This window comes from Heterodontus francisci, chromosome 31 (genome assembly GCF_036365525.1).
Source record: "Heterodontus francisci isolate sHetFra1 chromosome 31, sHetFra1.hap1, whole genome shotgun sequence".
In the NCBI taxonomy this organism is placed as follows: domain Eukaryota; kingdom Metazoa; phylum Chordata; class Chondrichthyes; order Heterodontiformes; family Heterodontidae; genus Heterodontus; species Heterodontus francisci.
The window spans coordinates 42,894,105-42,921,066 of record NC_090401.1 but is presented as its reverse complement, the minus strand read 5'-3'; the positions used below and the strand labels follow the sequence as shown (position 1 = coordinate 42,921,066).

Here is a 26,962-nt window from a genome sequence, read left to right as displayed (position 1 = left end):
TTCACCCCCTTGCTTATCAAGAATCTACCTACCTCTGTCTTAAAAATATTTAAAGACTCTGCTTCTACTGCCTTTTGAGGAAGAGAATTCCAAAGACTCACGACCCTCTGAGAGAAAACTTTCTCCTCATTTCTGTCTTAAATGGGCGAACCCTTATTTTTAAATAGTGACACCTAGTTCTAGTTTCTCCCACAAGGGGAAACATCCTTCCCACATCCACCATGTCAAGACCCCTCAGGATCTTATATGTTTCAATAAAGTCGCCTTTTGCTCTTCTAAACTCCAGCTGATACAAGCCTAGCCTGTCCAACCTTTCCTCATAAGACCACCCACCCATTCCAGGTATTAGTCTGAACTACGTCCAATGCATTTACATCCTTAAATAAGGAGACCAATACTGTACACAGTACTCCAGATGTGGTCTCACCAATGCCCTGTATAAGTGAAGCATAACCTCCCTACCTTTGTATTCAATTCCTCTTGCAATAAACAATAACATTCTATTAGCTTTCTTAATTACTTGCTGAACCTGCATACTAACCTTTTGCAATTCATGCACTAGAACACCCAGATCCCTCTACATCTCAGAGCTCTGCAATCTCTCACCATTTAGACCAAACACAGAGAGGGGAATATTTGTTACTCCATGGAAAACCTAACCTTTAAAATGCAACTGTGCAGGTGAACGAGCCATGTCGACACGGGGACGCCACTGGGCATCTCATTATCTAGAGAACTCCAGAGCACATCAAAATAGAAAAACAAAGTTTTGCATTTATATAACGCAGTTTGCAACCTCAGGAGGTATCAAAGAACTTCACACCCAAGTGAGTACCTTTGAAGTGAAGTCACTGTTGTAATGTAAGAAACAGAGCAGCCAATTGCACACAGCAATGTGATAATGATTAGATAAATTGTTTTAAGTATTGAAGAGATAAATATTGACCAGGACATTGCAGGGAACTTCCTTGCTCTTCTTCAAATAGTGCCATGGGATCTTTAACATCCATACAAGAGGGCAAATGGGGCCTCGGTTTAATGTCGCATTCGATAGACGGCACCTCTAATAGTACAGCACTCCCTCTGTACTGACCCTCAAGTAAACTTGAGTCCATCCAAAACTCTGCAGCCCGTGAGTTAACACGCAACAAGTCCCATTCAACCATCATCCTTGTGCTTGCTGACCTACAGCTTGATTTTAAAATTCTCATTCTTGTTTTCAAATCCATCCATGGCTTCACCCCACCCTATCTCTGTAATCTCCTCCAGCCTTACACCCTCTGAGATATCTGCACTCCTTTAATTCAGGCCTCTTGAGCATCCCAATTTTAATAGCTCCACCATTGGTCGCTGCGCCTTCAGTTGCCTGGGCCCTAAGCTCTGACGTTCCCTCCCTCCACCTCTCCGCCTCACTTTCCTACTTTAAGAAGCTCCTTAAAACCTACCTCTTTGATTAAGCTTTTGGTCATCTGACCTAATATCTCCTTATGTGGCTCAGTCATATTTTGTTTTATAATGCTCTTGTGAGGTACCTTGGGATGTTTTATTACATTAAAAGCACAATATAAATGTAAGTTGTTGTTAGAGTGTCAGCCTGGATTATGGGCTGAAGTGGGGTATGGGGCTTGAACCCACAAGCTTCTAAGAGGTAAGAGTGCAATACACTGAGTCACATCTGACATCTTCAATCCCCAGATGTCTGGCACTTAATGCTGTTAACTGTAATATGATGTCTGTAGTTAGAGGGGAGCAAGGGCTAACATCGAAACATCTCTCCAGAGTGGAATCCTTACATGACCCTTCATGTATATTGTCAGGGAACGTGAACACAAAGCTGACAGTCTTGCTGAATAACTTCTCCACAGCAGCTACCTCATCACCACTAGTTCATGTCAAAACCAATCTGGTTATGGTGCAAGGCCTACACTATAGGACATCACCAAGCTTAAAATGATTAGGGTATGAGTTAGATTAGGAATAGAGGTTTGAAAAGTTTATAGAAGGAATTGCATGGAGTTTCTGTGTGACACAGGGATTGCAGAGAATTACAAAGTATTTACAGCATAGAAAATGCTATTCTGCTCAACTTTTTTTTTAATTTCCAAAATATACTTTATTCATAAAAATCTGTAAAAAATACATTGCCAAACAGTTTCAAACAGCACCAAAAAATACAAACATTGCAAGGGAGATCAGTTTCCTTCAATACAATCATGAGTTGCCTCACAACCCATCCATTTCACATTTGTCATGCCAATTACATTTTTACATTTACAGCAAATGAAAATTTTCCCGATACAGTTCGAGGGGTTTCCCATGGATCCAGCCCCTCAGTTCAGCTTGGTGGGGGGACCTTACACTATGGTCTTTCCCCATTAAGCCTTCGCTGCGGCTGCCCCAAGCTTTAGTGCATCCCTCAGCACGTAGTCCTGGACCTTGGAATGTGCCAGTCTGCAACATTCGGTTGTGGACAACTCTTTGCGCTGGAAGACCAGCAAGTTTCGGGCAGACCAAAGGGCGTCCTTCACCGAGTTGATAGTCCTCCAGCAGCAGTTGATGCTTGTCTCGGTGTGCGTCCCTGGGAACAGCCCGTAGAGCACAGACTCCTGTGTTACAGAGCTGCTTGTGATGAACCTCGACAAAAACCACTGCATCTCTTTCCACACCTGCTTTGCAAAGACACATTCCAGGAGGAGGTGGGCAACCGTCTCTTCCCCACCACAGCCACCGCGGGGGCATTGCGCGGAGGGGGCGAGACTTCAGGCGTGCAGGAAGGATCTGACGGGGAGGGCCCTTCTCACCACCAGCCAAGCTACATCTTGGTGCTTGTTTGAAAGTTCTGGTGATGAGGCATTCCGCCGAATGACTTTGGCGGTCTGCTCGGGGAACCATCCGACAGGATCCACCGTCTCCTTTTCCCGTAGGGCCTTGAGGACATTCCGTGCAGACCATTGCCTGATGGATCGGTGGTCAAAGGTGTTTTCCCGCAGAAACTGCTCCACGAAGGATAGGTGGTACGGCACGGTCCAACTGCATGGAGCGTTCCGCGGCAATGTGACCAGGCCCACCCTTCGCAACACCAGGGACAGATAGAACCTCAGCACGTAGTGACACTTGGAGTTTGCATACTGGAGGTCTACACACAGCTTGATGCAGCCGCACACGAATGTGGTCATCAGGATGAGGGCCACATTGGGTACATTTTTCCCGCCCTTATCCAGAGGTTTGAACATCGTGTCCCTCCAGACCCGGTCCATTTTAGATCCCCAGATGAAGCGGAAAATGGCTCGGGTGACCGCCACAGCGCAGGAGTGGGGTATGGGCCAGACCTGCGCCATGTACAGCAACAATGTGAGCGCCTCGCACCTGATGACCAGGTTCTTACCCACAATGGAGAGAGATCGCTGCCCCCACATACTCAATTTTTGTTGTACCTTGGCTACTCGCTCCTCCCAGGTTTTGGTGTACGCCCCGGCCCTTCCGAACCATATCCCCAGCACCTTCAGGTAGTCTGACCTGACGGTGAAGGGGACAAAGGATCGGTCAGCCCAGTTCCCAAAGAACATGGTCTCGCTCTTGCCGTGGTTAACTTTGGCTCCCGAGGCCAGTTCGAACTGGTTGCAGATGCTCATCAGTCTGCGCACGGACAGCAGATCCGAGCAGAAGACGATTCTGCTCAACTGGTCTATGCCAGCATTTATGCTTCCTCAGAGCCTCCTCCCAACCTTATTCATCTAACTATCGTCATAACCTTACTTGCTCACGTTTATGTGGCTTCCACTTAAATACACCTATACTGTTTGCCTCAGCCACTCACTCCTTGCTTGTGGTAAAAGTTCCACATTCTAACTACTCTCTGGGTAAAGAATTTGTCCTAAATTGCCTACTGGTTTTATTAGTGACTATAATTTATGGTCCCTAATTCTGACCTCCTCTACAAGTAGAACCATCTCCCCTATTAAGCCTTTTCATATATCTGCAGCCTATTCGGTATGACCTTTCAGTCCTGGTGTCCTACTAATAAATCTGCTCTGCCCCTTCTCCAGTGCCTCGATATCCCTTTCCCAGCTTCGTCCCCACGAAGCCGCCCTCCCAATAAAGCCTATAGCCTGCGGCTTCTTGCCAACTGCAAACACGTCAGGCCAAATTAGAGCCACAAAATCGAGAATGTGCTGAAGCCCGGGTTACGAGGGCCCAATTCCCGAATGTTCCAGTTTCCATGGTGACTGCGCCCACAACATCGAACCCAGTCGAATTCTATTGGTTTGGCGTCATGCGTCTGCCTCAGCGTATCTGCTGATTGGTTGAGACACTTGTCCATCACATTTGACCGGGGGGGGGGCGGCAATACTTCCGGGTGAGCGGCCTGGGCCTGGAGCAGCGTGTGACTGAGTGATAGCCTGAGGGAACCGCATTAACACAGAGACACCATGGGCGACTCATCTGGCGAGGATCGCTTCGATGGGATTCTGCTGGCCATGGCCCAGCAACATGAAGGGGGTGTTCACCAGGTATGAAGGAGATCCCCACTCCGGCTTGGAGCTAGGCCCACCCCACCCAGTGTGTAGATCCCCTCCCCCCACGAACCTGTGGGTAGATCCCCTCCCCCCACGGGCCGATGGGTAGATTCCCCCCCCCCCCCCCCCCCGCGGGCCGGTGGGTAGATCCCCCACAAGGGAGGGGGTAGATTTTTTATTCATTCATGGGCGTCACTGGCAAGGCCAGAATTTATTGCCCATCCCGAATTGCTCTTGAGAAGGTGGTGGTGAGCTGCCTTCTTGAACTGCTGCAGTCCTTGGGGTGTAGGTACACCAACAGTGCTGTTAGGAAGGGAGTTCCAGGATTTTGACCCTGCGATAGTGAAGGAACAGTGATTATAGTTCCAAGTCAGGAGGGGGAACACGCAGTTGGTGGTGTTCCCATGCATTTGCTGCCCTTGTCCTTCTAGGTAGTACAGGTCGTGGGTTGGAAGGTGCTGTCGAAGGAGCCTTGGTGAGTTGCTGCCGTACATCTTGTAGATGGTACACACTGCTCCCACTGTGCATCGGTGAAGGGATTGGATATTGAAAGCTGTGGATGGGGTGGCAATCAGGCAGGCTGCTTTGTCCTGGAAGGTGTTGAGCTTCTTGAATGTTGTTGGAGCTGTAGCCATCCAGGCAAGTGGAGAGTATTACATCACATTCCTGACTTGTGTCTTGTAGATGGTGGACAGGCACTGGGGAAACAGGTGATTTATTCGCCGCAAAATTCCTAGCCTCTGACCTGCTCTTGTAGCCACAGTATATGTGGCTGGTCCAGTTCAGTTTCTGGTCAATGGTAACCCCCAGAATGTTGATGGATTCTATCTCCCCTGGCTCCCTGGGTGGATGCCCTCCCCGCCTCCCTTTACGAATGGATGTCCCCTCCCTCTCCCCCACTTCACGTGTAGATCCCCTCATGCCCATGAAATTGAGGCTGCTCTATATTGCAAGCCTTTTCTGGATAACTCCTCAGCTGCTCCTTTTGCTCTGGAAAATGTATCTGTTTAACACTGTGCTTTCTGCAGTCTCTATGCACCTCGCTGTGCACATGCACAACAGTACACAGTACCTGGAACCATCCCTACAATAGCAAACTTAAAAAAAGAAAGAATTCCATGACCTTAGGACATACCAAAGCACTCTGAAATGTAGTTACTGTTGTAATGTAGGAAAAGCAATAGCTAAACATCGCACAGTAAGATCCCACAACCAGCAATGTGGTAAATGTCTGGCTACTCTGTTTTTGTGATGGTGATTGAGGGACAGCCATCAGCCAGCACATCGTGGAGACCCTCCCTGCTCTTCTTTCGAAATAACCATGGGATCTTTTCCATCCCCCAAAGAAGGCAGGCGGGGCCTCGGTTTGACTCTTCATCTGACAGACAGCAGCTCTGACAATGCAGCACTCCCTCAGTACTGCACTGGGGGCATCAGCCTGGATTATAAACTCAGGTCTTCGGACTGTGACTTGAATTCATGCCCTTCTGACTCACCTAACTGATAGATTCTCTGGTCTGTGGGATGGCCTTGGTCACTTCAGCCATTGAGCCTGCCTGACTCTATCTCTGAACAGCTGTGTACTGGCTCTGCCTCCAGCAGCAGGAGTACACCCTTGTTTACTCTGAGTTTCTTGTCAATGCTGAGTGCTGGTGCAACAGCTGGTAATGGTAGTTTGCCCGCTGTACAACTGAAAGAAAGGTTAAATGGTGAAATGTCCAGTTCACCAGTGCTATGAGAGGAAATGAGAGTTTGATGTACGGCACTGCATGGTGCTCCTCCCCTACCAGCTCGCACAGTGAGCTGCACTCAAACATCAAACAATTTAAAGTTGGTTTATTTCCATGTGAAATTGAGTGAATGTATTTTTGTGTTTCTGACTTGATTTAATTCATTCTTACTTAATGTGATTTTTATGGGAGAATGTACTTGGCTGATGCTGGGTGACCTGTCAACTTCAGCGGGTCTGAATAAAATTTTCTTTTCCAGCTCGTGGATACATTCTTCAGTTTCCTGAGGCGAAAGACTGACTTCTTCACTGGTGGAGAGCAGGGAGCAGCTAACAAAGTGAGTCCAGGGGGTTCCATTAAGTCTCCACCTCTCTCATTTCTGGGGGCCCCGCTGTATTTCCATCTCTCTCTCAGTACAGAGGGCCCTGCTACATATACATCTCTTTCTCTCTCTCAATTCAATTTGATTATGGGTCTCCCCTTTAACTGATAATTCTGATCATATATTTTCCACAGTTGGTCACAGAAACATTCAAACACCATCAAAAATTAGCGATACAGGTTCAGATGGAGAAGGAAGTGAAAAAGGAAGCAGAGAGAAAAGATAACTTGGAACGGGCAAAGCTCACTGAGGAGAAGGAGAAATCTGAACCAGATCCAAAGCAGCCAAAAATCAAAGAGCTGACTGACGAGGAGGCAGAAAAATTGCAGAGGGAGATTGACCAGGTGAGTGTGGCATGCAGCATCCACAGGCCAATCACAGCACAAAAATTGGATCATGGAATTGAAGGCGACCTATTGACTTGGAATAGGAATTGGTTAGGACATAGACAGGAATAGAGATAATTGGCAGGATGTGACTAGTTGTGTTGCGCAGGGATCTTTACTGGGACCTCAACTTTTCACCATATTTATAAATGACTTGGATGACAGAATAGAGAGCTGTGTACCCAAATTTGCTGATGAATGCAAGTTAGTTGACACAGTAAATAGTGCAGATGGGAACAGAAAGTTGCAAAGGGACATTGATAGATTAAGTGAGTGGGCAAAACTGTAGCAGATGAAGTTCATATGGGAAAGTGTGAGGTCATCCACTTTGCGCTTGAGATAGATTAAAGTATTTTCTGAAAGATTATTAAAGGTTTCAAGTACAGAAATCACTAAAAGCTGGTGGCAGATACAAAAAATGATTAAAAAGGAAAACGGAATGTTGGCCTTTATCTCAAAGGGGCGGGAATGCAAAGGAGTGGATGTTGTGTTGCTGTTATATAAAGCCCTGGTTCGACCCCATTTTGAGTACTGCATTCACTTTTGGTTACTGCATCTCAGGAAGGATATATTGGCCTTGGAGGGGTGCAGCACAGATTCATCAGAATTATACTGGCACTAAAAGAGTTAAATTATGAGGACTGGTTGCATAGACTAGGCTTATACTCCCGTGAATAATGAAGATTATGTGATGATGAAATTGCGGTGTTTAAAATTATCTAAGGAGTTGATAGGGTAGATAGAGAGAAACTATTTCATCTGTTGGGGGTTTCCAGAACAAGAGGGCATAATCTTAAAATTATATAGTCCATTCAGGGGTGATGTCAGGTAGCATTTCTTCACGCAAAGGGAACTCTCTTCCCCAGAAAACTGTTGAGGCAAGGTCAATTGAAAATTTCAAAGCTGAGATTGAAAGGTTTTTGTTAGGCAAGGGTATTAAGGACAATGGAACCAGGGCGGGTAGATGGAGTTCAGATACGGATCAGCCATGATGTAATTGAATGGTGAAACAGGCTTGAGGGGCCGAATGACTTCCTTATGCTGCAGTATGGCATGATTGGGTGTAGGTGTCTCAGATTTACCATTAGTCAATTATAATGTAGCAGGTTTCTAAGGAAGGAACTCAGGTGAAGGGTGAGGCATAGAGGAAATTCCATCTCTGGTATTTTCATGAAAGAGGCCAGCTTTGGCCACCAATCAGGAATCCGGATGCAGCTCAGGGAATGACCGGTGCTGACCAGCTGTGACACTAGCCTGCAGGTAGGAATTGGGGTGAAATGGTGGCTGGGTAGGATGCCTGGGGGTGGGGATGTTCGGTGGTTGTGGGAGGTGCAGTGTCTTGTTGGGGTTGTGGTGTTGTTAGGTGGAGGCTGGCGGGGTGAGAGGTATGGGCTGGCGGGGAGCAGATGGATGGGTGGGTGGATGGGTTGGGGGCATTGGGTAGGTATTGTGAGATGAGTGGAGGGTCTGTTGTGGGTGCATCTGGGTGTTGGGCGGGCAGTGGTGTCTGGGCTGGCACCTCCTGCTTCCGGCTGCACAGAAATGTAACCATTAAAAGGTTTTGTGGCCATCTTTTTGTGGCCGATTCCAGCAGCCCCTTTAAGAGCCACAAGTGAAGTCACTCAAGCTCAGGAACACTTTGGAGTTTTCTCTGGCACAAGCACCCTCCCAATTGTAGAAGGATATCTTAGGCTCCTACAACTGGTGCTGGGACCCCGAAGGGCACGTACAGGCAGCACGCAGTGGCACCCTACATGCCTGCAACTTGCTAGCTTCCAATCTGGCAATTGGGTGAAATTGTGACCTGAAACTCAGCCCCTTTCCTTCATTTTCCATCCAGACGATGGACGAAACAAAGTTGGATCTCAGCCGTCCTCTTGAGTTGAGGACAGGTTCAGCTGCACTGTCATGCCCTCCCTGTGTGTTTGAATCAGTTGCTGATGTTGGGTAAATTTACATGTGAAGCATTACCATGGGCACAAAACACTAGACACTGACTGGTGCCTGTGGAGCTGTTGCAGCACCAGGGAACCCAGGAGCTGTGTCAGGAATCCAGAGCTGGGAGCTATGCCTGACATTCCTGCACACGGCGAGGCGGAGGTTAATAGCTGGCCAGGTGTGCCATGATGAGAACGTTCACTTTGCATTTTTCATTTAGAAAAAGGAGCATAAGAAACAGGAAAGTGATGGGGACGAAATTGCTGCCAACGGGGAAAGGAACTCTGAAAAGTCGGAAATAAAACAGGTAATGTACAGTTGAGTCACTGTGGGAGAGGGAAAGGAGGAAGATTGTTTAAAGGGCTTTGGGAAAAGAGAGACAGGGCCATATTTAAAAATCCACAAATTCTATCTTAATTTCTTTATCTGCTGAGTTTTTTTTCCCGATTGTCTCCACTTGTCTATTTAAATTCTTTGCAGTCATCAGCGCCTCACCCATCTGTCCTTTCTTTATTATGTGGGCCCAGATAACAAGCTATTCAAACACAGATTGCATCACAGCACACACTGTACAGCAGAAGTTACTGAATAGGTTGTATGATTCATTTCCAGGGTTAGTGGTTGAGACCAAAACTATGTCAACATTCCAGATTAGATCGGGCAGGTAGATGATGGAAAAGGTGTTGAAAGGATAAGGGGACAGGACGGGTAAATGTGATTCGGACTATTTTCCTGCGTGCAGGGTGAACACAAGCATGGGCTGGTTGGGCTGAATGGCCTGTTTCCATATTGTAACCTCTATTTATAACTTTGTAAAATGTGCACAGACCAGAATCTGTGTGGAAATCTGGTTCTTGTAAGCTCCTCTCTTTTGGCATTTATCATAGACAAAGCAGTAAGGAAAATCACAGAATGTTGAAATTGGGCATCCTCAGCACCCAGCAACGACTGAGACTGCTCATTAAGTGAGTGCCAGGCTTCACCAGGCCCAAGCCTCTAACTTCATTCCATCTTAAAATTTAATGTTTAAATCTCTAGTGCCTTTGCTTCATCTGGTTGAATTTTCAATTTTGACTGTAATGGAATCTGATGACCAGATCGGCCTGGCTGCTGCACAGTCCCTGTACAAAACTGCAGTGGTCGCTCTGTGACTGTACGTGACTGCTGTAGTGCTCACTCTGTGACCATGCACATTATAACTAAGATTCTGTTGTCCAACATCCATGCACACATTTGTGAAACGTTCCATATATATTTTGAGAAACAAAGTTTATATTGCTGCAAGATGTGTCCTGTATTGACTGTTCTCTTGTGATCCCTCACGCTTCTGTAGACAGAGTCCGAGTCTGAAGGTGAAGAAGATGAGAAGGATAAAGGGAAACTGAAGCCCAATGCTGGAAATGGTGCCGATCTGCCAAACTATCGGTGGACCCAGACCCTGTCTGAGGTGGATGTAAGTGTCACTCGCACTGCTCCAATCATTTACTACAGTGCTCATGAGGCCAGGCTAGGGCAGGAAATGAAGCAACAAATATAATGGCTGCAGTAAAGGGGGATATTCACATTGAGAAAATGGAGGGGAATTTTGATGGTGAGATGGGGGTGTGATGACAAATTGCAGATAATATAATTTGAGGTAAACTCAGAAATAATTTTACATTTATATTAGAGGTTTCCATGATGCAATAAATACTGTTATAGCTTTGAAGGATTTGGAAGGGGAATGGATGGATTTCAGATGCAGTGTAGATTTGGGTAACACAGGACAAAATGATTGGATTGAGTAACTGGCTATGGCTGAATGGCTGTTTTATTGTTCTTACTTTCTTGTGTTCGCAGCTCATGGTTCCATTCCAAGTCAACTTCAGATTGAAGAGTCGGGACCTCATTGTGGAGATCCAAAGACGTCACTTGAAAGTGGGTTTGAAAGGCCACCCTCCTGTGATCGATGGTGAGATGTTCAATGATGTGAAAGTGGAAGAAAGCTCATGGCTGCTGGAGGATGGAAAGAGCATTAATGTACATCTAGAGAAGGTGAGCTGGCATCGACATGGTGGGTAGAATGAAACCTCATTCATACCCCTGCCCACACTGGAGGTCCTCATGTCTTTGCTCTTAACTTACTCCACAGCTCTGGACTTGGGCAATGAGATGTATCCCTGCAGGAGAAGAGTGTACAATCCATATGGGGATTGTAGCACTCTTAGAGGGGTAGCTCTCTTAATCACAGATGGCATTTGTGCAATAGTTAGAGATGACCTTGGTTCAGGAGATCAGGATGTAGAATTGGTTTGGGTGGAGATGAGGAATAGTAAGGGAAAGAAGTCACTAGTGGGAGTGGTCTACAGACCCCCTTACAGTAACCATAATGTAGGACGAAGTATACAAGAAGAAATATTGGGTGCTTGTGATAAAGGGACGGCAATAATCATGGGTGATATTTAATCTACATATAAACTGGAAAAATCAGATTGGCAATAGGAGCCTGGATGAGAAGTTCATAGAATGCTTTCGAGATAATTTCTTAGAGCAGCACGTTCTGGAACCAACCAGACAGTGGGTTATATTAGACTTGGTATTGTGTCGTGTGACAGGATTAATTAATGACCTCAGTAAAGGCACCTCTAGGTAGCAGCAACCACAATATGATTGAATTTTACTTCCAGTTTGAAAGAGAGAAGAGTGAGTCTAAGTATTTTAAACTTAAATAAGGCCAACTATGTGGGCATGAAAGCTGAGCTAGCTGAAGTGACCTGGGTTACGAGGCTAGGAGATAGATCAATAGAGAAGCAGTGGCAGACATTCAAGGGCATATTTCAGATTACTCAAGATAAGTATATTCCTACTATAAAGAAAAATTCTAAGGGGAGGACCCACCATCCGTGGAATAGTCAGCATGGCTTTGTGAAAGGGAAATCATGTTTAACCAATTTATTGGCGTTCTTTGAAGGAGTAACATGTGTGTGGATAAAGGGAAATCATGTTTACATACTGTACGTGGATTTCCAGAAGGCATTTGACCAGGTGCCACATAAAAGGTCATTGCGCAAAGTAGGAGTTCATGGTGTAGTGGGTAACATATTAGCATGGATAGAAATTAAAGAAAGCATCAAACGTAAGGAAAAGGCATATAATTGTGCAAAGGTGGGTGGCAGTTCAGATGATTGGTCAGAATATAAAGAACGGCAGAGAATGACTAAAAGGTTAATCAGGAGAAAGAAATTAGAGTATGAGAGGAAGCTAGCTAGAAATGTAAAAACGGATAGCAAGAATTTCTACAGGAATTTAAAAAGGAAAAGAGTAAGTAAAGTGAGTGTTGGTCATCTAGAGATTGGGGAGTTAATAGATAATAAGGAAATGGTGGCTGAAATGGACAAATATTTTGCTTCTGTCTTCATTATAGAGGATTCAAAAAACATTCCAGTAATAGCTGTAAATCAGGAAGTGGAAGGAAGAGAGGAACTTGGTGAAAATGGTACTGAGCAAACTGATGGAGTTGTAGGCTGTCAAGTCCCTGGGGCCTGATGGGCTTCATCCTAGGGTCTTAAAAGAGGTGGCTAATGAGGTAATAGTTGCTTTGGTGATAATTTTTCAAAATTCGCTAGATTCTGGAAAGGTTCCATCAGACTGGAAAATAGCAAATATAACCCCTCTATTCAAGAGTGGTGGTAGGGAATGGAGGCAGAAAACAGGTAACTATATAAGCCAGTTAGCTTGATGTCTGTTGTGGGGAAGATGTTAGAATTGATCATTAAGGAGGCTATAGCTGGGCATTTAGAAAAACTCAAGGTAATCGGGAATAGTCAGCATGGCTTTGTGAAAGGGAAATCATGTTTAACCAATTTATTGGCGTTCTTTGAAGGAGTAACATGTGCGTGGATAAAGGGGAGCCTGTTGACGTACTGTATGTGGATTTCCAGAAGGCATTTGACAAGGTGCCACATAAAAGGTCATTGCGCAAAGTAGGAGTTCATGGTGTAGTGGGTAACATATTAGCATGGATAGAAGATTGGCTGGCTGGCTGGCAGAAAACAGCGTATGCATAAGTAAGTCCTTTTCTGATTGGCAGGATGTGATGAGTGGAGTCCTGTAGGGGTCTGTGCTGGGGCCTCAGCTTTTTACAATTTATATCAATGACTTAGATGAGGGGAGTGATGGCATGGTAGCTAAATTTGCAGATGACACAAAGAATGTGAAGTTGTTCACTTTGGCAGGAAGAATAAAAAAAAGCAGAATATTACTTAAACGGAGAACAGCTGCAGAATTCCGAGGTGCAGAGGGATCTAGGTGCTCTAGTGCATGAGTCACAAAAAGTTAGTATGCAGATACAGCAAGTAATAAAGAAGGCTAATGGAATGCTATCCTTTATTACGAGAGGAATTGAAAATAAAAGTAAGGATGTTATGCTTCAGTTATACAGGGCATTGGTGAGACCACATCTCAAATACTGTGGGCAGTTTTGGCCTAGTTATTTAAGGAAGGATGTGAATGCGTTGGATGTGGTTCAGAGGAGGTTTACTAGATTAATAACTGGTATGAGCGGGTTGTCTTGTGAGGAAAGATTGGACAGAATGGGCTTGTTTTCACTGGAGTTTAGAAGAGTGAGGGGAGACTTGATTGAAGTTTATAAGATCCTGAACGGTCTTGACGAGGTGGATGTGGAAAGGATGTTTCCTCTTGTGGGTGAGTCCAGAACTAGGGGGCACTGTTTTAAAATTAGGGGTCACCCTTTTAGGACAGAGATGAGGAGAAATTTTTTTACTCAGAGGGTTGTCCAACTTTGGAATTCTCTGTCTCAGAAGATGGTGGAGGCGGGGTCATTGAATATTTTTAAGGCGGAGGTAGATAGATTCTTGTTAGGCAAGGGAATTAAAGGTTATCAGGGGTAGATGGGAGTGTGGAATTCTAAACACAAACAGATCAGCCATGATCATCTTGAATGGTAGAGCAGGCTAGAGGGGCCGAATGGCCTACTTCTCCTAATTTGTATGTTCGTATATGGGATCTCCAGTCTGTGGGTAGAGTTTACACTGGACTCCCCAGTGTGTGGGTGAGATTTACATCAGGCTGTGGGTGAGGGTTACCATGGGATTCCCAGACTCTGAGTGAGGGTTACACTGGGCACATTTCCTTGCCCACTGCGTCTGCAGGGAATTCCAGTTCAGTTGTGCTCTTGCTGTACCTTTTTGTGATTCATGTCCACGTCTGTGAGGATTTCTTTTCTAATTTCAGATCAATAAAATGGAATGGTGGAGCAAAGTAGTGACAACAGATCCTGAGCTTAATACCAAAAAAATTAACCCTGAGAATTCAAAGGTGAGTGTTTTTAATTTCTCTGCTCCAATCCTGTCATATGGAGAGTGTCTGCCGGGTGAGCACAGTGATTTTAAAGGGGCGTGTTACTATTTGGGCCTTCTGGAACATGCAGAGGGCCTGGTGTCAGTTTTTGCATTTTGACTTTATGATCTTTCATACTCTCTGCTGCACTGAATCATTAGAATAGTTAACTCCGATTGGGATGAATTGCTTGCTGGATTTCAGAAACATGGCCATTGTGTTTCCTCTCAGTCACAAAGCTGGAACATACCAAAGGTGAGACCTTTGTAGCAGAGACTTGATTTACAATGAGCATGACTGAGATTAAATCATAGACTAATAATGTAAGCACAAACAATCCCACTTACAGAAGATACAACAGCTTTAACTTTGAGGCCATTCTCATAGCTCTTCAGTGGGACTGCCCTTGTCTAGTTCCACTCCAACCTGTCCAATGCAGCCAGTGTATCTCCATTCTTCACAATCACCTCAGACTCTTTCCATCATTGGCCCCCTCCTCTCCCTTATTTATTTGCTATCCCTCAGTGATGTAGTTCATAAAAATATGGTCAGGTTCCAGGGTCAGTGTTGCCGATGGGCAGCTCTACCTATCTCTGTAGATACTGACAACCTCTGTGCATTCGCCTGTCTGTCTTCCTGCACCAAGTCCCACTCGTCCATCAACCCCCCATCCAGCCATACTTTGGTTTTCAGCCTCACCACATTCTACCCTTGTGTTTAAATCCTTCCATGCCCTCACCTCTTCCTCAAACTCTGTTCCTCTTGCACGTCTTCCACCACCCACCATCCTGTCACCCTACCATTAGCAGTGTGCCTTCAACCACCTAGGTCTTACTCTTTGAAATTCCCTTCCTAAACCCCTCTGCCTATCCAGCTTCCTCTCCTTTTAATACCATCCTTAAAACCCACCTCTTGGCTCAGGTTTTGGTCTCTCTTCCTAATCTCTTTTTTGGGCTCAGCATCTACTTTTTCTTGAGCCTATACAGCGCCTTAAAGACATTATTCCAGATTAAAGGCTCTATGTCAATGCAGTGGCCATCATTGTTCCAGAGTGTTAGGAATGAGTGAGTGAATTTCTCCAATTGAACATCAAGAAAAGAAAAGCAGTTATGACACCTACCGCAAACGCCACAGCTTTGTTAGTAACTTCACCCTGTTCCTTGGCCCTAGCACATGGTATCCAAAGCCGTAAGCTACACTGTTGTCATCTGTAGACTCAGTTTCCACACTGCACTGTTTTCCAGCCTCCCAACTGCTGTTTGTACCTTGCCCTACACTAAATCCTACTTGCTCAGCATCCCTATCCTTGCTAGTCTGCAGTGGTTTCTTGTCCAATAAATCAAATTAAAAATTTTTGTCCTCATCCTTATATTAAAATCTTTCCACAGCCACATCCAACCCTACATTTGCAATCTACTCCAGCCTTTTGTGTCCCCTCCCCATGTCCACTGATTCTTTGTCTCTGGCCTCCAGCGCATCCCACCCACTTCCTCATTTCACATTGACAGACTTCAACCACCTTGCCTCCTTTGAAAGCACTTCTAAAGTACAAACAGTCAGTCTGATGAATCGGACTGGTGACATACCAAAACATTTTAAACACATTGCCTGTCTTTTATCTTGGCTTGTTTGTGAACAGATCATCGCACTTATTTTCACGCATCCTTGACCTACATTTTAAATTTGGTTACTCTATCAATGTAAGCCTATCCAATCCTATCTGATGAGAGCAACTCAGTACTAATGAGTGGAGTCCTGTTGAAAAACTGCTTGCTCTCTGTGCACTTAGTTATCAGACTTGGACGGTGAGACACGGAGCATGGTAGAGAAGATGATGTATGATCAACGGCAGAAAGCCATGGGGCTTCCCACTTCAGAGGAACAGAAAAAACAAGACATACTGAAAAAGTAAGTCCTCAGTTGCTGCACTTGATAAAGATCCATTGTACTAGCTAGTGTAACCAGTCTGTCTCACTATAACCAGGGCAAGTTCTCCCAGCACAAATGGAGGGATTGTAGGGTGATGGTGGCTGGACTTTGTTCAGTTTGGGAGGGAAAAATTCCTCATGCTAGCTGTGGGGTGGTGGAGTGGGGACACAGGATGTCCCATGTTGGCTGTGGGTGGGATGGGGGTGGCACACAAGATGTCCCATGCTGGTGGGTGGGGTGGAGGATGAACTGAGCTGGCGGGGGGAGGAAAAGGCGGTGACTCAAGCTGGTGGGGATGTGGGAACACCACCTGTGTGCCTCAATGTCCTGGGGTGCTTGTGGGATCAGCACACGACGGGTTAAAATAGCTTTCTGATGAACAAGGGATGCATTATGTAGGCGGGCATGTGATGGGTTGGTGGGCCTAGGGTAGTGGTGTCTTCTAGAATGGAATGTGTGGAGTTCGCTCATCCATTCTAGAAGATGTTGATCTGGTCACGTGTTTATGGTAATGGAATGATCTTGGGAGCTTGTGGGGGCAACTGTAGCTGTGGAGCTTGGGAGGGCAATGTAGCCATGGTAGTGGAATAATTATAGGAGATGGAGAAGAGTTGGGTGCATTTTGCTGGATATGTGTTGTTGTTCTGGTGTCACCTGTGTGTTTCTTTAGTGTGCTGTGATTTGGTGGTCTGTGTGGAATTGGTATAGGAGTTGTGAGTGGACCACTGTGTGCTCTACTGATCCTGGAATTGTGAATCATAGAAAGTTTAAGACACAGAAAGAGGCCACTTGGCCCATCGTGTCTGTGCCGGCCGAAAAACAATGCACCTATGCTAATCCCACCTTCCAACATTTGGTCCGTGGCTCTGCAGATTACAGCACGAGGTGCATATCCAGACTCCTTTTGAATGAGTTGAGGGTTTCTGCCTCAACTACGCTTTCAGGCAGTGAGTTCCAGACTCCCACCACCCTCTGGGTGAAAACGTTTTTCCTCATCTCCCCTCTAATCTTTCTACCAAACACTTGAAATCTATGTCCCCTAGTCACTGACCTCTCTGCTGAGGGGAATAGACCCTTCAACACTCTATCCAGGCCCCTCAAAATTTTGTACATTTCAATCAGATCTCCCCTCAGCCTTCTCTGTTCTAAGAACAACCCCAGCCTATCCAATCTTTCCTCATAGCTGCATTTTTCCAGTCCTGGCAACATCCTCATAAACCTCCTCCATACCCTGTGTAGTGCATTTACATCCTTTCTGTAATGAGGTGACCAGAACTGCACACTCAAGTTGTGGCTAACCACTGAGTTATGCAGTTCCAGCATAACCCTCCTACTCTTATATTCTATACCTCGGCTAATAAAGGATTCCATATGCCTTCTTAACGACCTTATCGACCTGTCCTGCTACCTTCAGGGATCTGTGGACATTTACTCCAAGGTAAAACACTTCCTCTACACTTCTCAATATTTTCCCATTTAATCGTGTATTCCTTTGCCTTGTTTGACCTCCCCAAATGCATCACCTCGCACTTCTCCAGGTTGAATTCCATTTGCCACTTTTCTGCCCATCTGGCCAGACCATCAATATCTTCCTGCAGCCTACAACTATCCTCCTCACCATCGACCACACAACCAATCTTTGTGTTGTGAAGTGTGTGAGACCTGAGCATACTGGTTTATAAGATATGAGTTCAATAAAGACCCACCTATTCATACTGGAATCATGAAATGTGATGTACCTGAGAACACATACTGGATTTTGAAGTGTGATGTCTCATTAAAGACCTGATTCTACATTGTTACAACTGCTTGTGTCTGAACTGTGGTGTTTAAAGTAATGAAATGAATTAGAACAAAAATGCAGTTCAACATCTTAGCGAGCCCAATATGACATTTTCGAATTTTGTCAAGTCAAGTTGGTTCGTGGAAGTCTTTCCCAATGAGGGAGGAGGGGGTGACCCAGGCTGGTGAGTCAGTAGTTAAGCCTCTGCCTGGCGTCAGTAAATCAAGCAGGTGACATAAGGGAGAGGACAGACAGGGTATTTAAAATGTGGCAAAATGGGTCACAAAGCCAACAGATGCTGATCTTTAGGAAGGTTTGTCTTCCCATTGGGGTTGATGTTGGTACTGAAGCCACTACAGCTAGCTGACCCTGCCAGAGAACTTGGGGAAGGCAGGGCAAGCTCCTACAGCATCGTGCAAGTTAAAGAGGCACTTGCCTGGGCCTGGTGTTCAGCTACTCTGTCACTGAATTTTTATTTTAGCACGTTTTGTACTGCATGAGGTGCCATGCAATTTCAGCCTAATTTAAGACAAGGGTAGAGTAGGCAGATGATCCATACACTACCAGGAGTAGAGCAAGCTTTGCATTCAGCACACAAAACCACGGAGATAGCTGATCTGCATGGACTTTGCCAAACAGCTGGCAGTTTGAAGTGGTTTAGCCAAGGGGCACAGACCTGGGGGATGGATGATGGGCTTCTGACATTGCAACCATGAGATGCACTGAAGCACGACTCATGCATGAAGCGCTGTTCTGGAAAGGGTGGGGGGAAATGTTACAAACACAAAGCAGTTTTACCTGTGGTTTTGTATTATTGGCTTCTTGCCTTTTTGTAATGGTACCTACAGGATAAAGCTGGGTTCAGCTGAAGAATGAACCCCTGCTAGCCTGTCAGGACCTGTGATCCACTGGCTCACAGGAAATCCACACTTGACTCACAACTGTTCTCTTGTTAGGAATCCTGTGAATGACTGAGCACCTAATGTTGAGGAATTCAGTTACTGAACGTCCTTTGAAAGTGCTTGAATGGTATATCCGAGGCTGACTCTCTGCCGGTCAGCAGTTGTTCTGAAGCCATTAGAGACACTGGGCTCATCAGCAGTTCTATGGCAGCATTTCACCACGTAACAAATCAAATCAGTATTTCAGGAATCAGTGTCATGCTGAGGAGTAGCATAGGAAAGGTGTGATGTTTTGACATTTTGAGGAAATTAGTAAAGTTTGTAATCAAATTCTGCATTAAATACCATTCATTTACCTGTTTAATGTTCAATAAATAGACCTAGAATCATGCAGCACATAAGGAGACCATTTGGCCCATTGTGCCTGTGTCAGCTCTTTGAAAACACTGTCCAATTAGTCCCACTTCCCCTGCTGTTTCTCCATAGCTCTGCAATTTTTTTCACCTTCAAGTATATACCCAATTCCTTTTTGAAAGTTACTATTGGATCTGCTTCTACCACTCTTGCAGACAGTGCATCCCAAATCACAACCACTTGCTGTGTAAAAGTAAAATTCTCCCTGTTGCCTCTGGTTATTTTGCCAATTAACTTAAATCTGTGCCCTCGGATTACTGATCCTTCTTCCACTGGAGACAGTTTCTCCCTATTTGCTCTTAACAAAACCCTTCATGATTTTGAAAATCTCTATTAAATCTTCTCTTAAACATCTCTACTTTAAGAGGAATAACCCCAGCTTCTCTAGCCTTTTCAGGTTACTGAAGTCCCTCATCTCTGGAACCATTTCAGTAAATGTCCTTTGCACCCTCTAAGACCTTGACATCCTTCCTAAAGTGTGTTTCCCAGAATTGGACACAAAATTCCAGCTGGGGACTAACTGCTGCTTTATAGAGGTTTAGCATAACTTCCTTGCTTTTGTGCTGTATGTCTCTGTTTATTGATCCTATATGCCTTTTTAACAGTCTTCTCAATTTGTCCTGCACAAACACACCCAGGTCTTTCTGTTCCTACACTCCTTTAAAATTGTACCATTTATTTATATCGCCTTTTCTCATTCTCCCTACCATAATGAGTCACTTCTCTACATTAAATTGCATCTGCCATGTGTCTGCCCATTTCACCGGTCTGTCTGTGTGCTCCTGAACCTGAGCTGCAGTCGGTTAGAATGTACGTCCATCGACCCACCGGAGAGGAACATTACGTGGTTCAATAAGCCAGACCCTTACATGCCAATATGTGACTAAAAGGCACAGTTTGCTTTGGGTGGGCGGTGTTGTGAAATCAGTCCACAGGGGTGGGTATTGTTACTGAACCCAAGAGAAATATATTGCTTAAAACTTCCAAAAATGTAAGTATGCAAGCTAATTATTTTTCTCTTTAGATGTGACATTTGCAATTTTACTAAATGAAAAGAACCTTTTCTGCCTGGGTTATGTAAAGCAGTGCTTTAACTTGCAGTAATGTGCCCATGCAGCGGTAACTGCAATTGCTCGGGGTATCATTGTGTATATATAGGTATGTGACCATGTGCCTGGGTAGTAAAGAGACTTGTCCTAATCCACTTGGCTGATTTCTAAGAATGAATTGTTACAATAAAGAAATGTAGCAGGTACCAGGTAACACTGGAGACCACAAGTTAGCTCTTCATTCTGTGGGTGTCTAACAGGAGCCTGTCAATCTATATCAATCTTATCTGAATGCTCTTGTACTTTCTCCTGTAATTGCCTATCTGAACCATGCTCTAAACTGTTCACACATTGTAAACTTACATAAGAGCGTAAATAAGAGCAGGATTAGACCATACAGCCCCTTGAGCCTGCTGTGCCATTCATGGCTGATCTTCTATCTCAAATCCACTTTTCTGTCCTATCACCATGATTTCCTTTGTGTCAAAAAATCTAACAATTTCAGTCTCAAACATACTCGATGTCTGAGCATCCACAACCCTCTCGCGTAGAGAATTCCAAATGTTTACAACCCTCTGAGTGAGGAAATCTCAGTCCTAAATGACCACCGACCTCTTATCCTGAGGCTGTGATCCCTAATTCTAGACTGTCCAAGCCAGGTGAAATGCCCTTTTAGTGTATACCCTGTCAAGCCCTCTAAAAAAAAAAAAATTGATATGTTTCAATGAGATCACCTCTCAATCTTCTAAACTTCAGAGAATAGAGCTCTTCTCATAGGGCATCTCTGGAATCAATCTAGTGAACCTTTCTTGTACCTCTGCTAAGGAAAGTACATCCTTCCTTAGATAAGGAGACCAAAACTGCACACTATGCTCCAGGTGTGGTCTCACCAAAACTCCACATAAATGCAGCAAGACTTCCTTACTTTTTTTGTTTGTTCATGAGATGTGAATGTTACTTGCAAGACCAGCATTTATTACCCATCCCTTACTGTCTTTGAGAAGGTGGTGGGTGGCCACCTTCTTGAACTGCTACAGTCTATGTGGTGTAGGTACACTCGCAGTGTTGTTAGGGAGGAAGCTCCAGGACTTTGTCCCAACAGCAGTGAAGAAACAGTGATATATTTCCAAGTCAGGATGGTGTGCGGCTTGGAGGGGATCTTTCAGGTGGTTGTGTTCCCGTGTGCCTGCTGCCCTTGACCTTCTAGGTGGTAGAGGTCACTGGTTTGAAAGGTTCTGTCGAAGCAAGCAACATTTGTGTTACACTAGTGCCAGGCAATGACCATCTCCAACAAGAGATAAGATAACCATTTCCGCTTGACATTCAACGGCATTACCATCGCTGAATCCTCCTCCATCAACATCCGAGGGAGTTTCCATTGACCAGAAACTTAACTGCACCGGCCACATAAATACTGTGGCTACAAGAGCAGGTCAAAGGCAGGGATTCTGCAGCAAGTAACTCTGCTTACTCCCCAAAGTCTGTCCTTCATCTACAACGCCCAAGTCAGGAGTGTGATAGAATACTCCCCACTTGCCTGGATGAATGCAGCTGCAACAGCACTCAAGAAGCTCGACATCATTCAAGACAAAGCAGCTGCTTGATTGGCACCCCATTTACCACCTTAAATATTCACTCCTTCCACCACTGGTGCACCATAGCAGCAGTGTGTGCACTGCAGCAACTTGCCAAGACTCCTTTGACAGTGCCTTTCAAATCTCTACCACCTAAATAACAAGGGCAGCAGATGCATGGGAACACCAACACCTTCAAGGTCTCCTCCAAGTCGCACGCCACCCTGACTTGGAAATATATCGCTGGTCTTTTACTGTCATTGGGTCAAGATCCTGGAACTTCCTCCCTAACAGCACTGTGGGTATACTGACACCACATGGACTGCAGCAGTTCAGGAAGGTGGCTTACCAACATCTTCTTGAGGGCAATTGGGGATGGGCAATAAATGCTGGTCTTGCCAGCAAAGCCCACATCCCATGAACAAATTAGAAAAAATACTCCAATCCCCTAGCAATAAAAACAAACATACCATTGCTTGCTGTACCAGCATGTTAACGTTGTCAGTAGTGTACAAGGACACCCAAATCTTTCTTCCTACCAAAGTGTATAATTGCACATTTCCCCACATTATACTCCATCAATCCCCTGCTTGCCCACTAACAACCTATTTATATCCCTTTGCATCCCCGTTACAGCTAACTTTCTCACCCAACTTTGTCGCATCAGCAAACTTGGATATGTTACGCTCAGGCCCCTCGTCCATGCCATTGTTATAGATTGCAAATAGCTGAGACCCAAGCACTGAACCTTGTGGCACTGTACTAGTTGCAACTTGAAATGACCTCTTTAATACTACTCTCTTGTTTTCTGTCTGTTAACCAATGCTCAATCCATGCTAATATATTATCCCCAATTCCATGAGCCTTAATATTGTGTAACGACCTCTTGCATGTCACTTTATTAAATGCCTTTTGAAAATATGGGCATGGTTTACAAGTAAGCTGGTCTGGTAATGCCTCAATTTTAGTACTTTCATCCTTTTTTCCAAATCATTCCATGACTTTGCCCCCTCCCTATCTCCATAACCTTCTCCAGCCCTACAACCCTGTGAGGTCTAGGCACTCCTCCAATCCTGGCCTTTTGCACATCCCCGATTTTAATTGTATCACCGTTGGCAGCTGTGCCTTCAGCTGCCTAGGCGCTAAACTCTGGAATTCCTTCCGTAAAACTCTCTTCCTCTCTACCTGTCTTTCCTCTAAGATGCCCTTAAAGCCTAGCTCTTTAACAAAGCTTTCAGTTATCTGTCCTAACATAAGCTTATGTGGCTCGGTGTCAAATTTTGTTTAAAATCGTTCTGGTGAAGTGCCATGGGATTTTTTTTTACTATGTTAAAGGCACTATATAAATGCAAGTTGTTATGGGTAATATGTTTCAATGGGCATGGCTCTTACTGAGTTACATTGCTATGGTGTAGTTTCCGTCCCACAGTCCAGAGGTGGTGCAGCCCTCTAATGACCCCCATGCTACCACCACTGCGCAGATCAGCAGTCAGAGCAGCACATTCTGATCTGTTGAGTGCAGATACCATGCTTGGCACTGACTGTAGGACCTTTTCCCTAACTTGAGTTAGAACGTACAGAATGTCTGTCTCCTGGCTTGTAAATATCTGTGAAATTATTTAGGATTGGAGTTGAATGGATGGGTTATGCAGCAGTTCCCTGGTGTTGTGGGGGCTTGTGGGTGTGTAAGGGGTTTGAGTTGAGTGGATGGGATGTGCAGCAATTCTCTGGCATTCCCAACACAAGAATTGGGAATGTAATGGATAAAGTGTCTCCTGTGGATATGGATGGTTTCTCAATCAGGTCGATACTCGTGTTGCAATGTGCTATTTTTCGGATTACTCTGCCTCCTTGATAGTCAAAGATTAATGAAGCTATAAGCTGTGACCTTGTCTTTGGTCTGATTGTGGAGTTGCTGGAAGGTGCTGTAACAGCAGAATGAATCCACCAGCAGACTGCTGAATCCTGTTTCTGCAATCACACAGCTCGGACTGAGCTCAATTTGAAATAGAACAAAAATCTTTCCTGCTGTGACATTGGACATTAGAACCTGCATTTTGTAGAAGGGAGATCTGAACAGATACAATAAATATCAAAACTAAAACAGAGAATGCTGGAAATACTCAACAGGTCAGGCAGTGTTTGTGAGGAGAGAAACAGTGTTAACGTTTCAGGTTTGGATCCCTCTTTGGAACAGAAAGAAATTGCAGTAGAACAGGAGCACGCACAGGCATGCACACACACAGTTACATACATGTATGCACAGACTGATACAGGTACATGCACACAGACACGCAAAGACATCCACATACTCTTGCTTAGAAATTGGATTGCTTAAGGCTCCAGAATGGCGGGCAGGAAGTGAGTCATCCACTATACGGAGTAAAGACTAACAATAGGGCCCTTTACCTTTGCATGAACCAGGCATTAGGCTTTCTGTAAATAAAGCACCTAACTCCTGGTTCAGGTCCCCACTGCAACATTGGTTTGCCCCAAGGCAGCCAGCGCCCTCGTGGCTACATCAGGCGTAGGGATCGCCTGCAACAGAGAAGATGAGTAATTCACCTGTAAACCATCCACCCGATTGCCCTGCCCAATCTCCCCCACCATCTGCCTCAAATGCAACCTCCAGACACGAGGCCCTGATCTGTGTGTGTGTGTGTTTCCCTTCACCTGGATATCCTGAAGCAAGAGGCTCCCCTTCCCAGCACCATTCTTAAGTTTCTGGTCCCAACCCCCGATTTCTGCCACCCCCATCCTGAGCCATAGATCAGTTACCCCCGTGACTCAAACTGACTGTGTGGCCTCCTCATGCTGCACTGTCTCTCGTGTCTAAGGCCCAATATCAGAGGCTCCATGGATGCTGCCATTTATGTGCAGGGTTATTACCCTGCACAGGGTAAGTCCCTATGAGGCCTCCCGATTTTCTAGACTACTTTCTTCTTTTTGCTATCTCTCACCAAACTGTTCACCTGTGACGTCCTCCAGCTTTGGTCACTTAGCTATCTCTTGTTTTGCGCATGCACTTTCAAGTCCATTTCTTCAATCTGTTTGTCTTTCCCCTTTCCTTCCTTCCATTCATTTTTAAATGCTGTTCATCTGGAAAGCCCTCCAGCTTTGAAGGACACACAGAAAACATTAATTCTGACACTGCTTGATCTGCTGAGCGTTTCCAGCATTTGGATTTCCAGCACCCTCTTTACTAGAATAAGTACAGATGTGTATGTGTCCATTGCTTGAAAGAACTTTGATCAGACCCTGCTGTCTGACTACAGGTTGCAGCATGTGCTGCCTCAGCTGATAGTCACACACTGATCAAACAGCTGTGCTTGGAGTTCTGCTCTGCAGAGTTAAGCTGGTCTCAGTAGTAGGGGGGCTAAAAATCAGATTGGTAGCCCTGAATCTGATCGTTCTGTTAAAGACACTTGATAAAAGTGAATTGTTGATACTTTGAGACTTGTAAGCCGGATCTATTCCTCCTTTGCCACATTCTGCAGGTTCATGGAGCAACACCCAGAGATGGACTTCTCAAAGGCCAAGTTCAGTTAAAAATACGCGTCTGCCCTGGGGCTGAAGGGGATACTCAGACTGTTGGAAGAGTTTCTGCAGGAACGACTCCCTTTGAGCATTGCATAGTGCTCTGCATCCTGGTTTCTGAGCTTGTACATCATTCAGGTTATTCATTATGTGGAGAGCAATCGTGCACCTGGCACCTGCAGTGCAGTCACCATGCTGGCACCCATGGGTTGCCCATTAACCGCGTTATTGCATTTTATGGCTGACCTCAGATGACCACCTAAGCACCTTTTGGTGTTGCTAGTTTCCCAGCTCACTGTAAACAGGATTGAATGTTTAATTACATTTAACCTTTCCTACTGGTGATTGCCAGATAGTAACCGAGGGAAATGCGCAATGGGTGTTGCTATCACCCCTATCATCATTGTCTCTCTACAGGGCTGATCAGATAATCTCTCTTTATGTATGTGTTTAAGTCTCTTATGTCATTTTCCAAGTGAGTTTGATAGCATCCTGCTGAAAAATATTGTGTAACGGGAGCTGTCCAGAACATGCTTGATGGTCCTTTATTTCCCCTTGCTGCCCACTGATTTCAGATAAGGTATTCTGTGTGTCAGTAACTTATTTTGACACCAACATGTTATGCAAATGAATCATATTAGACACCCTCCCTTTCACTCTGTACTGAAGCTTTCAGTGAATGCCAAGAAAACTTCACCTTCTGAAAAAGTGGAAACGGGGTGAACTTGTGTTCGGATGTGTTTTACTGAGTGCTGTTTCTTCCTGGTTACCCTATATGTTCTTGCCCAGTCACATCCATATTGGCACATATGCTGCTTTCAGACGGGCTACTTTGTGCTGGGTTTTGAAGCCGTGTCTGGTTGATTGAACTGTCACGCAGTGCCAGGTGAAGGCCAAAGTGTTGTAAATATCAGGGTCGTTGCTCTCCATTTCCTTGTCTCAATGTTTCCAGGTCAGTAACAGGGTGGCTAGATAAATCAGTGAGTGCAGCACTAGCCCTCATGGAGTATGTTTTATGTTTATTTTTAATTTGTTTGGATATGATGCTGGAATTCATTACTCAATAAAGTCGAGCCACGAGCTGTTGTGTTGCTGTGGTTCATTGTCCTTGCATTAAGCTGCATTAAACCTATTTTTGTTCAGTCGCCGCACAGACACTACAACAAAGGCCTGACACTTGGGTAAAGGTTCTATTTCCAGAGCAAAAGGAAAGCGCCACATCGGAACACTGACCTCTTACCCCTGGGGCCTGTGTTTAGCTTCACACTGACCGAAGTGAAAGACCTGGTTGGGTGGATCTTAACTGAATATTTTGCATTGGAAACAGGCTGTAGCAGTCTCAGACTGGAAGAGAGGGGAGTGGAGGGGTACATGCGTGAGGTTATTAGGAAGCATGAGCTAAGAGGGAAGCGTCAAAGTCCCTGACTTCACCCCTCCAGCAACCCACCTCCTATCACCACTGAGGGATCCAGAGTCCACCTGAC

General features: G+C 45.1%; 1 protein-coding gene across 1 annotated transcript; it reads left to right on the top strand.

Moving 5' to 3' along the window:
• The first annotated feature begins 4,337 nt into the window (after positions 1-4,337).
• nudc (nudC nuclear distribution protein) lies at positions 4,338-26,595 on the top strand. Its single transcript, XM_068011414.1, has 9 exons — positions 4,338-4,511; positions 6,507-6,584; positions 6,764-6,973; positions 9,174-9,260; positions 10,287-10,406; positions 10,793-10,987; positions 14,186-14,269; positions 16,080-16,198; positions 25,439-26,595. Exons 1-9 carry the CDS (start codon positions 4,431-4,433, stop codon positions 25,488-25,490), a joined length of 1,026 nt encoding a protein of 341 aa, XP_067867515.1. The 5' UTR covers positions 4,338-4,430; the 3' UTR covers positions 25,491-26,595.
• The last annotated feature ends 367 nt before the right edge of the window (positions 26,596-26,962 follow it).